This window comes from Barbus barbus (genome assembly GCF_936440315.1).
Source record: "Barbus barbus genome assembly, chromosome: 19".
Taxonomy (NCBI): domain Eukaryota; kingdom Metazoa; phylum Chordata; class Actinopteri; order Cypriniformes; family Cyprinidae; genus Barbus; species Barbus barbus.
In genome coordinates, this window is record NC_136747.1 from 5,766,908 (window position 1) to 5,781,516 (window position 14,609).

The window sequence follows — 14,609 nt, forward strand, 5'->3', positions numbered from 1 at the left end:
AATTCCCCCATTAGCACATCTGTGGCTTAATGTTTTATATTTAAACTCTTGAATTACTTCTGAGACTACATTTGATTTGATTATTTGTACCACTTTTTACTTTAGTATGGTTTAGTATTGGCAACTAGATGCTCTGCAGTATGTTAAGTGGCCATGAAAGTAAATGTTTTGGCGTTTTCTTGGTAGCATGTCATGCCTGTGAGAAGGTTTGGTGAATGATTGCAGACAAACACAGGGATTAGTAAATTAATTTTATTCTCTCAAAACAAGAAACAATTAAAAATTCATGTTGTGTGGCAATTTTCCCATCTCCACAAACTGTGACTCGCTCCTCATTCGACAACCAGTGTCTGTTGCATTGAACAACACAATGAGAATGAACATTGTCCTGTCCTGTCCGAGTTCAGAGACTTCGTACAGCACCATCCAATGGGATCTGTTTTTATAACATTTTCTTTATAACAATAATAAAATAAAATATACTTGCAACCTTTCTTCAAGTCAAACTTGAATAAATATAAATTTTCTTAATTTTTTCCCTCTTGTTTTTTTTTTTTTTTAAATTTCTTTTGTCTGTTTGATCTTTTCAAAACTTCAAGAAAAGATGAGTGCCAAGAGGTGGAATGTTGCATTGAATGTCTGAACCGTTGGCCACAAAACCTCAACCCTGACCTGAATCCGTGAACGACACTGGATCAGGGGGACGGCCGAGCCTCTGGTCCACATGCACTGTACACAAAACTGCGAAAAATTCCCAGATGTCTCTATCAAAACATGCTGTATTACTCAGACGGTGTGCTCAATCCATGTTGCAGACCCTTTTCAACATGCTTGCTTTGAATGAATGAGCCATTCTATTGTAACAGAACAGTGGAATCCTGACAGACCCATAATCTACAGCTCCGTCTCCACATGAACACAGAATTATGGCTGCATTTGAAGGGAGAAATGTACAATTTTCATGTTTGTTTTCATATCGAAATCAATATTGTACATTTATTGTTTTCCTTGACAATCCCTTGCTTTTTTCTGTTCATAATATGAGATACAAAGTCTCACCAGGCCACACCTGTAACTGAGATCTGTAAAAATACAGAAGAATATTCTAAAGGATGGCAATCACATCGTTATCATTTTGCATTCAGTCTCTTTGAAAATCATGCACTAGAGAATTTCATATTAAAAATAATACAAATTGTTGAAAATGGCTGATCTGGTCATCCTTAAATAAGTTTCTTCCTCTTTTTTTTTGCAAGTCTTGAGGAAAATAAACTTACGATTTTTTTAAACAACTCTGCATCCATGCAAAAAAAAAAAAAAAAAAAAAAAAAAAACAACAGAAAAAGAAAAAAATAATCTCATAAATTTCATACAGTACATCAACAAAGAGAACGTCATACCGGAGCACAAAAAAGGTCCATTATTTAATTTATTTATTTTTTTCTCCCCCCCTCATTCTGTTGTTTCCTGAAACAAACAGGAACTCTCCATTTCCTCGTCACCGAACAGAGATCTGGCTTGATGTAGGGTCATTCCCATGAGAACGTCATGTCTCTGAGGTTACCCTTTCCCTTTCCTGTCCCATTTTAGCCAAGCGCTTCTCTCTTTATGGATCTTCTTTTGACAGCTTGGCTTACAGTAATGGCTACAATGCTTCAAGTTCTACTGTAGATAAGAAACACTGACATCTCTTTGAATACAACAGAGAGGAAGCAGCCAGAGTAAAACGGCGTCTTCCTTTTCCGGTGGAAATCAGCACTCTTAACGTCCTACGGTTAAGAGTCAGACTCCGCATCCCTGGCTGCATTTCTTCAGCTGAATGGAGATGCTTTCTGTGGCGTTCTTTCCCTGCGTGTGACAGCAGCATACATTTTCTTTTCGTTTATTTTTTTGGCAGAAGGACGCAGGCCTTTTCTTAGCCTCTTGTCACACGGGCTCAGAGGACACAACATCAAGCATGCAGTGTAACCAGGATGTGACCCGTAGAGACCGTCTCCTGTCTGTCTGTAGCTGGCACTACTCACGCCGCTCTCTACCGCTCACCACCTCGTGCCGCTACGACCGAACGTTGGAACTGGCCAGGCCTGAATCTGGAGGTTTACTACTTAAAGGTGCCAAGGTTGGGTCCACTAATGAGGTGGGGGGGAAGAGCTTGTACCAGCCAATCACCATGTTGGTCAGCTCTAAATCGTCTAACAGGATCTGGGCGGCTCCCATGAAGGACTTGTGGTCCATGCGTCCATAGTCCCCCCAAACAATGATCTGTAAACAAAGACACGATGGGTCAAAGAGTTTCAGGAGATGTGGTGCAGTGTTGTTATCGTTGACTAAAATTAAAACCTAAAACAAAGAAATAAATGGTGTTACCTGTAAAACCTTCCCCTCAGGATTCTCCTCAAACTGAAGCTGCTGTTGATAAAGAGGATCCAGTGTTTTTCTCGCTGTCCGTGTTTTCTTTTTGTTGATGCACTTCCCGTTGTCCAGCAGATATACTTTTACGTAAGGTGCTGCAAATAATAGACCACAAGGATTTACAAAGAAACCTCACAAAATAGTCCAGGAACAGACAAAATGCGCATTGTGTCATAATGAGACATACCTGGCGTCTGTTTGTTCCCTGGTTTGCCCACCAGGCCTCGAGCCCGAATAACTTCAACATCCAGCCTCTCCTTCCTGTGTACCATACCGATCTGGATGTCACCTGCGGAGAAAGGCCACATCCAAACTCTTAGAGCAGACAAAAGGTCACCTCATAGAAACCATTTGATTAAAGGTGCTATGGACAAAAGCATTACTTTTTGGTAGAGATTTATGTTTTCAGCCCAAAGTATACTTTGTTTTTTTTACACTTATACTAGTCTAAGCGCACAGTGCGAGTAATGTAAATGCGACTGTTCAAACTAATTTTACCTTGTGCATGTGCTTTGTTTTTTTGCACATTACTTTGTCCACAAGGTAGCAACACTCTGCCTGTTAATTCACAGGCACTGTTTACACCTGCGGTTACAGATGCATTTTTATCGATCTGATCACAAGTGGATGACACTAAATACCTGAAGTCTATGCCTAGTGAGACCATGGCTGCATCCGAAAACTGGAAAATGCTGCCTTCAGAGGACGCATTTCAATGCAGAAAGGCATCAAGGCACGTTCGAGTCGAATATTAACTTCACTCCCTGCCTCCTGAGATTTTTGAAGGCAGCATAGATGTATCCTTCGCTGCCTTTGATATCCCACAATCCTGTGTGTTCCATTCCATGATGGCCGAGCAAAAAAATAAAGATGGTGTCTGAAAGTTGCATTTGTTGGTAGGTTTGTGTGTAAATTAGGGGTGTACCGGTTCACAAAATTCACGGTTCGGTTCGATACGACACAGTGGTGTCACGGTTCGGTAAGTTTTTTGTAAACTAAGAATGTAACAGGCAATATTAAAGTAATTGATTATTGGCTTAGATATCAACAAAGCTCGTTCTATTTTGTTGTAGATCATTAAACCGTTACGCTGCCTCAGAAGCCTGTCCGAAATCAGTTTTGTGAGGTGCCTTCGTGCACAAACTGTGCCTGCGAAGTCATTGCCGGATAACAACAAGTCAGCTGCCTAGGTTTTCAGATGCAGCCCTTGATTAGCAGGGTCAGGTGTGTTTACTAGAGTTGGAGCTAAACTGCAGGAAAGTGGCCCTCCAGGAGTAGGTTTGGACACCCCTGGTCTAGACGAAATTCCAACACAAATGGTAACAAGGAGATGCATTTAAAAGGCATGTTAAGAGCAGGTGTAAATAGTAATTGTGATCAGGTTACTGAAAACGCATCTTAAAACCAGTTGGAGCCATATTCTTGTTTCGTGGATGAAATGGAACTACTTGAGACAAAACTGAAATATATACTTATTCAACACCAGAGAGAGTTGTTCATTTGAACAACAAAAGAAAACTGTAGGCGATGATACTAACCCATTGGGGGTGTGGCCAGTGTCTGTCTCCCTGCCAGCTGGGCGGGTCCAAGACCATCCAAAAACTCAGTGAACTGGCTATCTGATGAGATCTTCACTCCAGGGAAGATCAGACTTTGAACAGATAACGGACAGAACATCTGTTAATCGGGTGCTCGTCTCTGACAAGACTTCATCACTGACACAAAACCCGCCAACCAGCAATAGTGGTGATAGCATCATGTGATTTAGGAACACGTGGACCATCTTATTCAGAAGTAGATTTTACAGTACTTACTTTCCAGGTTTTGCCTTTTCACCGTCATCTGTGGTCTCTCGGCTGGGCTGCCGTGTCATCCTGCTCTTCATCTCGACTGCTAAACCAGTCTCTACGCTCCGCTGGATCGCCAGACGCACCGGCTTCTTCTTCTTACCCTCCTCTGAAAATGACAACAAGGGAAGGGAAGATGAGGAAATGTGTGACACTTCTACAAGCAACGTCTCAAGTCCTTCTTGATTCTGAATCCAACAGCATAGTTTCATGGTCTTGGTCTTGTCATGACTCGGGAGCATTTGGACTCAAGTGCAGTGTCGAGTACTACAAATATGTTTTGTGGTCTATACCAACTCACAAACAAGGTCTCTCAGTGCAATTGTCTATCTCTGGATCGGAGCACACTGTGTGCTGCGGAGGGTCACGTGACACTGACGTGAAACCATGGCTTCATTCATACCATAGGAATCATTCAGAGCCTCTTCCACATTCTGTCTCGTCTCAGACCCAACCTACTCAGGTCTCAGCCTGGACTCTGACTTGAATGAGCTGGTCTCGGCTATAACACTACCACTCCACACCCACTGCCGTTGTTTGAGCAAGCATATAGTCCCATCCCAAACTAGCGGCAGAAGAGTTGTCAGATGTTGACATGTCGAACTGTTCAAACAAACAGCAATGTTCTGAAAGTGCCACAGAGCAATAGTGTTCACTCTACAAATGGTTTCTTACTGTTGTTTCTGCTCATCAAACTGGGTCGGATAAAGTATTTTAACATCAGAAAACATTACATTTCACCCTTTAAGAAAATCACATCATTGACAACCGCTGAATGAGTTACTTAAACAAAGACGTGTTATGACCAACAGGGGGCATCAGTCTGCCACTCAGAGCAGCAGCACAGTCCTGAGGGTCCCATAGATATCTATCTATCTATCTATCTATCTATCTATCTATCTATCTATCTATCTATCTATCTATCTATCTATCTATCTATCTATCTATCTATGCATCTATCTATCTATCTATCTATCTATCTATGCACCTATCTATCTATGCATCTATCTATCTATCTATGCATCTATCTATCTATCTATCTATCTATGCATCTATCTATCTATCTATCTATCTATCTATCTATCTATCTATCTATCTATCTATCTATCTATCTATCTATCTATCTATCTATCTATCTATCTATCTATCTATCTATGCATCTATCTATCTATCTATCTATCTATCTATCTATCTATGCACCTATCTATCTATGCACCTATCTATCTATCTATCTATCTATCTATCTATCTATCTATCTATCTATCTATCTATCTATCTATCTATCTATCTATCTATCTATCTATCTATCTATCTATCTGATTATGCACGTCCAATCAAAGCAGAGAGACCAAAATAAATCACACATCATATACAGATCTTCTGGCTTTCAGTTGGTCACAAACCATTCACAACAAAATTCAGTGCTAACAAAAAGCTTTCAAAAGAACTGGACATAGCAGCGCCTGTCACACTTGGCATGTGGCTTCGTCCTTACCTCCGTCTGTCTTGTCAAAGGAGTTCATGCAGGGGAAGTAGACGGCCAGTGCCTCGAAGGAGGCAGACAGGCTAAGCCGGCTCTGTGAGCGCTGCATTCGCATGCCGGGGAGAGCGGCGCTGCCATCCTGCCCTTGTCTGCCCATTTTTACCACCCCAGCACCCTCAAACACCTCTAACAACACCGAAAGAGGATGGTAGACGAGTAGAGCTGATGTTGTGGGATGGTTTTGGAGAAACAGGTTTGATAGTGTTGTATTTTAAGCCTCTCATCAGTACAGCCACGAGTCTTAGTTCTCAGGTCGATATGCGATGAGGATGACTGTCTGACTGTCTCCTCTGCAGCGCGCTACTTCATCTGAGGGGTGGGAAGGGCAGACGGCGGCATGTGCACGTGGCTCACAGATGATGTGGCCAATCAGAGGCAGAGAAACTAAGAGACCCCTCAAACGCTTCTCCAGGAAACAGCTCTGCCTAGAGATATGACCGCACATGCACATGACTTGAATTCTGACTGCAGCTGCATCAGCCACTACGCTGACAATTATATTCACACAACAGTGATGGGAAGTGGCTAAAAGCAGCAAAGCTTCTAACTTGATTACATTTATTTAGTAGCATGACAACAAGTCAACTGTTTTCATGCAGATTTTCCAGTAACAAGCTGCATTTTTCAATGAAATGCTACATGACTGCTTTTTATATTGCATTGTATTGTGGACGCAGACGTACAGAAGAGTGAACAGAAACAACAGCTGGTGGCAGACATGAAGTCAGTCTGCCATTTAGTCCTTAAACTATCCTTGCAGCTGAAAAAAAATTGGAAAACACTTAAAGTAGTAAGAGCGAATCTAATAGAGCACACATTTTTTATTAGTCTAGTTTTTATTAGATTTTTATTAAGAGTTAAAAAAAGTAGTGCTGTCAAACGATTAATCGCATTCAAAATAAAAGTGTTTGTTTACATAATATATGTATGTGTACTGTGTATATTTATTATGGATATAAATACACACACATGCATTTATATATTTAAGAAAAATATGTTATGTTTATATATTAAATATATTTATATATAATAGAAAATATAAGAATATAAATATCTAAATGCATATACATGTAAATATTTTCAAAATATATACTGTATGTGTGTCCATTTATATAAACATAATAAATATACACAATACACATACATATATTATGTAAACAAAAACCTTTATTTTGGATGCAATTAATCGTTTGACAGCACAAAAAAAAAATATTCAGCAAGGATCTATTAAATTGATATTTTTACATTGTTGCAAAAGATTTTCAAAAGCATTTGTTTCGAAGTCTTTTAAACTTTCTATTCATCAAGCAATCCTGAAATCACAGTTCCATAGTTTCCATAAAAATATGAAGCATCACAACTGTTTTCAACATTGATAATAATCAGTTTCTTGAGCGGCAAACCAGTATATTAGGATGATTTCTGAAGGATCATGTGACACTGAAGAGTGGAGTAATGATGCTGAAAATTCAGCTTTGATCACAGGAATAAATTATATTCAAATAGAAAACAGCTATTTTAAATTGTAATAATATTTTACAATATCATTTATTTTACTGTAGTTTGATCAAATAAATGGAGCCTTGGTAAGAGACATCTTTCAAAGAAAAAAAAAAGATTCTGCGATCTTTATTAACACTTGCACAAAACCTCGTCTTTCAAAGCTTCTGGTATAAACATTGCAAAGTTAAGCTTAGTAAGATTTACCATTAACAGCGTGACAACTGGCAGTCTGATTTCGTTGCTGTAAAGGCATGTGATGACAATAAAACCTGGCATTTCACAACTGCAAACAGACACTGCATGTACCTCAATGAAGACAGGACCTTCAGCTTAAATTGAGACAAAATTTGCACTCCTGTAGCTATAAATATCGTAATGTGTGTAAGCTGAAATCATCACCCCGCTCAATACCGGCTCAAAATAGAAACATCTGGAACCTTCCTATTAAAGTCTGAAGAATACAGTTGTGACTCATACCACTGCTCAAACCATGTTAGACAGTAACACAAATAATGTACTGCACATAAATCCAGCAGAGCGCAACACTTCCATGCCATCTAAGAACTAAATATAACTGGGTAGTTGAAATCTGTAATGTAAACCACCACCTAGTAAATGTGCCGTCTATATTAAACACTAAGATTGCAATAGTGCAGACACAGAAGACTCTTATCTGACATTAGACACACTGTGAGGTCTCAGCATGTCAGAACAAACTAAAACGATGCTGGTTTAAGTCACAGTCGCAGAATGAGGTAAAACACCTGTAAGGCTTTAATGTCTTCAGATGTAAGATGCAGCAAGTACATGTGCATGCATGCATTATAGTGTATAAAGCATGGCATGCTCCAAATCTGTGCTCACTTTTAATTACATAATTTAAAATCTTGCAACTCAGCAAACTGCAATAATTTATGAAGGCTGTAGAAGGATTATAAACATTTACACTATAGGTTTGGGTTGATAAGATTTGCTCACCAACGATGCATTTATTCGATCACAAATCTATGTGAATATATTTTTAAAAAGTAATTTATTCCTGTGATCAAAGCTGAATTTATTCCAGTATTCAGTGTCTCGTGATCCTTCAGAAATCATTCTAATATGCAGATTTGCTGAAGAAGATACACTTCAACACTTTTGATTAATTTAATACATCCTGGATAAAAAGTGTTAATGTCTTTTTTAAATACCACAAACATTCTGTTGTGTATGAAATGCAGTATCGCTATAAATGTAATACAGACAAAAACAAACCTGAAAGAATCTGTCTAACAAATGACTGGAATATTCCACAATGGCATTCAATTAGAATTCATAATGCAACACTCGGGAGAGCTTTAATGCTCTAATAAATACAGTCTCTTGAATAACAACCAGGTGTGGAAATGGCTCTTTACCATCGTATCATGTGCTGAGATATTGGCTCATGTTGACCTATGACCCACGGGAACAGATGGACGTAGTGAGTGGTCAGTGTGTTATTAACAGCCGGACCACACGGACTGTAAACGCAAGTTCATTATTCCACAACAAGTGGTTTACACAATCCTGTAAAACAGCCCGTGACAGGGTGTTTAGACTGAGCAAAGAGCTTTGGGAACATTTTCATGATCATGTTTTTCATTTATCACTTCCAAACCCTAGTACACTGCCTACCTAAACATCATTTTAAAGCTATTTTAGGGTAACGGCCCTATTATACCTACAGGTGTGCACAACTCTACAAATGCAGTTTTAAAATGTAGGTAGTCAAAATTGTGCTTCATAATATTTGACAAAAATGCACAATTTTAGCCACTATTTTCAGTTTCTTCAGATATTGTACAAATCTAGTTTCAATCCATTAAAAAAAAGTTTGTATCTAATATTAAGCGCTTTAAATGAAATCCAGAATGTAATACAGAACAAGTATCTGACTCTTTTGGTGATGTTGTGTTAATATATCATTAAGTGCCACTCCAGAGGAATGTGCTCATGAAGAGCAGGATTTTACATCATGCCATACTGACGTACACAGCCAGTGTATCTGTCCTCCTCCAGACTCTGTGTGTTTGTGTGTGAAAATCAGAGGAATGAGGAGATGTATTTTTAGCTGTATATGACTGATCTGGCAGGAAACAGAAAGGAGAGGATCTTTAAATATTCAAGGAACGAGCACTGCGAGTGAGAACGAGCCTGTTAAGTATGGAAATATGTTGATCTGAACAGCGGGAGAGTGAATCATAACTGCATCTACAGCTCTGATGCCACAAAAATGTTCTCTGCCCTATTTGAAGAGATTCTGGTGGAGGCACACAGCCATGCGTAATTACTTTTCGTGAACACAAAATAACATATTTTGATGAATGTTGGTAACCAGATAGTTTTGGTGATTATTAACTTCCACTGAATGGACAATAAACACTTCTCAAAATATCTTCTATGTTCCACAAAAGAAACTCATATAAGTTTGGAACAACATGAGGGTGAGTAACTTTAAAACGTTTCATTTGGCATTATTACAAAGTGCACTTTTTAAAAGTTAAATAGATAGATCACCCCACTATCTATCACCCCACATTTTATTTTAGCCATTGAGTTCCATGGCATTTTTTTTTCCATACTATTGGAAGTCAATGGCTACCTGCAACTGTTTGATTGCCAACATTCTTCAAAATATCCTCTTTTGTGTTTAGCAAAGGAATGAAACTCATACAGGTTTGGAACAAGTCCAGGGTGTGCAGTGCTTAATTTGTAATTCGTTAAAAATTAAATTAAATTAAATTTAACGGAACAAAGCTGGCAAGCGTGGATATTTTGCATCCACTTCAGAAAGTTCTCAGTGCCGCCGACTTGCATTTCTTTGGTAAAATATAGGTTTGTGTATGTTTTATTTAATCTATAAAACAGTTTCTTTGTTATAAATCATTTTAATTTATGCAAAGCAAACTAAAGGGACAAGACGTCAGCCCAGGGTGACGAAATACTATGGGGTAAACTGGCAGTGGGCGGAGTCACACAGACCAAAACAAAAACAGGCATTCCAACATGGAACACACATTTCAAAGTAGAATAACTGGCTGTAGCACGGTTTTTCTGATGCGAACTTGGCATGTTTCCTAAATATCTGCAAACATATTTTGGTATTTTTATGCCTTAGTACAGTCAAAACATTACATTCAACATCTAGTCATAAACGGGAATGCATGCAAGGATGTTGTCCAATTGTACACACTTTACACAAAGCCAGAGAAACGCTGTGCACTTTCCAGCACAGATGCACCACTCAAGCTGTTAGTTTATATATAGTGCTCATTTGCATCCATTATGTCAATTCACCAGTAAAATCAAAGCAAGCGCTGCAGGAAGTTCCTCCAGAAGCAAAGCCCTTTTAAACCCAACAGTCTTCCTTCAACAGACAGCAACAGGGCATCTGTGAGGGCAATTTACCCCCTCGCGTGCTGTAAATGCTGTAAATCTACTTTATCTAAAGGGAAGCTTTGACCAGTGTGTCTGATCATAGATTTCACCGCACGGCCACGCAGAGCTTCCGATTCAATCCATCCCATCCCAGCAGGTCTTTATGAGGCTGAGCAGGGCGTGAGGCATGATTACACCAGTGGGACCCCTGAATCCTGGCTGTGAGCTGTAGAGAGGGACATGCGCTTCCTCAAAGCTAGTTCATATCACTGTGTGTGTGTTTGTGTTCAAATGGGCCATTCACATGGGTCACGACTTCCATCACGGAAAAAGTGAATGACAAGGTGCTTTTTCTCAGAAAGAGAGAGAATAGGAGGTCATTTTGGGAAGTTAAAGGAATATTTTTTTCAAAGATTTATTTTTAAAGGTAAAGTTAAATTTTTTCCTATAACACTTTATTAGTGTTTAGTAGTTCTTTAATTGGCAGTTATTCATATTAGTAGGATCAACGACAAAAGTGTTCATGATAAAGAAAATCCTTTAAAAAAAATTCATTTTTTTGTATTAATACTGGTTTTATATAGTTTTGCAAAACTTTGATGCTGTATATTTAAGAGATCATTCTTTCAAAATATTTTTAACTGAAAAGCAATGAATATTCTCTCATCATTTACTCATCGTTATGTGGTTCCAAATCTGTATGACTATTTTGAAAAATGTATTTTTGAATCATTCATCGTTATCATTATTGCTTTTAATGACTTATGCCATGTGCTGTAACCAAATAAAAAAAATATATATATTTTTCTTATATTTTGAACACATTAGTGTATATAGTACATCTACATATTTTTTTAATACATATCATGAAAATATTATTAAGTTTTTGGGTAGATGCACCAAGTTTGGTTTATCACAAAAATTTAGATTTATCGTATATTTCAGGAACTTGACTGAATGTGGAGCTCTGCAGGTGCCATCTCAATGACATCACTTCCTGTTTTAGGTTTTTTCTGCATGGTAGTTGCACCACATGACTTCTACATGAGTTTCTACTGGCAGTGATTATATATATTACACAGGGCTGCTAAAATGAATGAATACAGACCTATTCAGATTTATAAATAAATTGTACCAGTTTGCCTGCATGGTCCAACTGGATCCTAATGATCCTGGATTGATCTGAATGGCTGAGCTATATGCTCAAAGCCAGTTCTTGCATAACAGTGTAGAAAAATATAAACATATCACGTTGTGCTGTTAAAAAAGCAACATTTCCATCAGATGGGATGTATTGTTGGTAATGGAAAGACTGACTTTACCCTATATGGATGGAACCAAAGTTACACTCTTAAAAATTAAGTTTGGTTTCGCCAGTAAATGCCATAGAAGAACCATTTTTTGGTTCCCCAAAGATCATTTCAGTGATCGGTTCCTAAAAGATCCATTGTCTTTCTTAGTATGAAGAGCATTTTACAACCCGAATTCCAGAAATGTTGGTACGTTTTTTTTTTTTTTTGAGTAAAATGAAAGACATTGAAATCACATGAGCAAATATTTTATTCACAATAGAACATAGAGAACGTAACAAATGTTTAAACGGAGAAATGTATACACTAAATGAGCTCATTTCAAATTTGATGCCAGATACAGGTCTCAAAAAAGTTGGTACGGGGGCAACAAAGGGATGAAAAAGCAAGCAATTTTGAAAATATTCAGCTGGGAGAACATCTAGCAACTAATTAAGTTAATTGACATCAGGTCTGTAACATGATTAGCTACAAAAGTGATGTCTTAGAGAGGCAGAGTCTCTCAGAAGTAAAGATGGGCAGAGGCTCTCCAATCTGTGAAAGAATGCGTAAAAAGATTGTGGAATACTTTAAAAACAATGTTCCTCAAAATCAAATTGCAAAGGCTTTGCAAATCTCATCATCTACAGTGCATAACATCATCAAAAGATTCAGAGAAACTGGAGAAATCTCTGTGTGTAAGGGACAAGGCCGAAGACCTTTGTTGAATGCCCGTGGTCTTCGGGCCCTCAGACGACACTGCAGCACTCATCGGCATGATTCTGTCATTGACATTACTAAATGGGCCCAGGAATACTTCCAGAAGCCACTCTCGGTAAACACAATCCACCGTGCCATCTGCAGATGCCAATTAAAGCTCTATCATGCAAAAAGGAAGTGAACATGGTCCAGAAGTACCGTCGCGTCCTGTGGACCAAGGCTCATTTAAAATGGACTGTTTCAAAGTGGAAAAGTGTTCTATGGTCAGACGAGTCCAAATTTGACATTCTTGTTGGAAATCACAGACGCCGTGTCCTCCGGGCTAAAGAGGAGGGAGACCTTCCAGTGTGTCATCAGCGTTCATTTCAAAAGCCAGCATCTCTGATGGTATGGGGTGCATACGGTATGGGCAGCTTGCGTGTTTTGGATGTTTGCATGTTTTGGCACTATGAATGCTGAAAGGTACATAAGGGTTTTAGAGCAACATATGCTCCTCTCCAGACGATGTGTATTTCAGGGAAGGCCTTATTTTAGCAGGACAATGCAAAACCACATACTGCAGCTATTACAACAGCATGGCTTCGTAGTAGAAAAGTCCGGGTGTTGAATTAGCCTGCCTGCAGTCCAGATCTTTTACCTATTGAGAATTTTTGCCGTCATTAAACGAAAAAGACGTCAAAGACGACCATGATCTCTTCAGCAGCTGGAAACCTATATCAGGCAAGAATGGGACCAAATTCCAACACCAAAACTCCAGAAACTCACAACTTTGATGCCCAGAAGAGGTGAAAAGAAGAGGAGATGCTACACCATGGTAAACATGCTCCCCTCCCAACTATTTTGAGACCTGTAGCAGGCATCAAATTTGAAATGAGCTCATTTTGTGCATAAAATTGTAAAATTTCTCAGTTTAAACATTTGTTATGTTATCTATGTTCTATTGTGAATAAAATATTAGGTCATGTGATTTGAAATTCTTTTAGTTTTCATTTTATTCAATGTCCCAACATTTCCGGAATTCGGGTTGTAATTTTTAAGAAACTCACAAGCAATTGAAAAGATTGACATGCGATCCATGTGATGGTGTTGGCATCAGTGCAGCTGCCACGTCGTAGTCCGAATATCGAAATGTGACAGACCTCGAGATGACCAGACCCTGTTCATCTTCACAATAACAAACACTGTGGCCTAGAAAAACATTCAGGCTTGTTCAAGGTTCCTCCACATCCATCTGGGGCCTCATTTATAAGGTGTGCGTACGCTCAGATTTGATCGTAGACTGTGCATACGCTTAAATCCACGCCAACGTTCATATTTATAAAGATGGTCTTTGACGTGGAAAAGTGCTTAGCATCACGTCAGGGTCTGAGCAGACGTACACACTTTTTATTGTCGCAATATTGCAGGTTTTTTAAATATAAGCTGTTCTTGCAGCTTGCTGTTCTAAACTATGATGATTGGTGATCTTTTATATGTTAATGATATTAATTAGGAGTCGTTTACAAGGCAGAGAGCTGAAACCAGTCAATTGCGCGCAAGCTCAAGATCATTTGCAATTCATAGATTTCACATCTGAAAGAGACACGTATGCACGATTTCTGTTCGTACGTTCATTCTATGAATCACATATACGCATATCTTAGAAATCATCGTAAGATCAAATTTAGGATGGTTTCTGCGCAACATTTTATAAATGAGGCCCCTGAAGAGCGACACATGAGAGCTTCTGCTCAAAGCCATTGTGCTGATAAACGCTGCATTAAACACAACACCCTAACAAACTAACTCTCACTGACAGAAATAGAAAAAACACATCATAGTAGATCGGGCTGTTTAAACAGGTTGAATCGGTGCATATTGATCGCATGACCTGCATTTACAAGTGAACTGAAT

The 14,609-nt window shown here is 38.7% G+C and overlaps 1 protein-coding gene across 1 annotated transcript in view; it reads right to left on the reverse strand.

The window, feature by feature from the left end:
* Positions 1-240: 240 nt before the first annotated feature.
* Positions 241-14,609, reverse strand: part of LOC306885319 (regulating synaptic membrane exocytosis protein 2-like) — a gene marked incomplete at its 5' end in the record, with an annotated part of 146,707 nt that continues 132,338 nt past the window's right edge. Inside the window, 5 exon segments of the mRNA XM_079441772.1 lie at positions 241-2,262; positions 2,368-2,507; positions 2,600-2,701; positions 3,951-4,063; positions 4,227-4,368. Of these exon segments, the coding sequence (XP_079297898.1) occupies positions 2,056-2,262; positions 2,368-2,507; positions 2,600-2,701; positions 3,951-4,063; positions 4,227-4,368 (704 nt within the window). The 3' untranslated portion in view covers positions 241-2,055.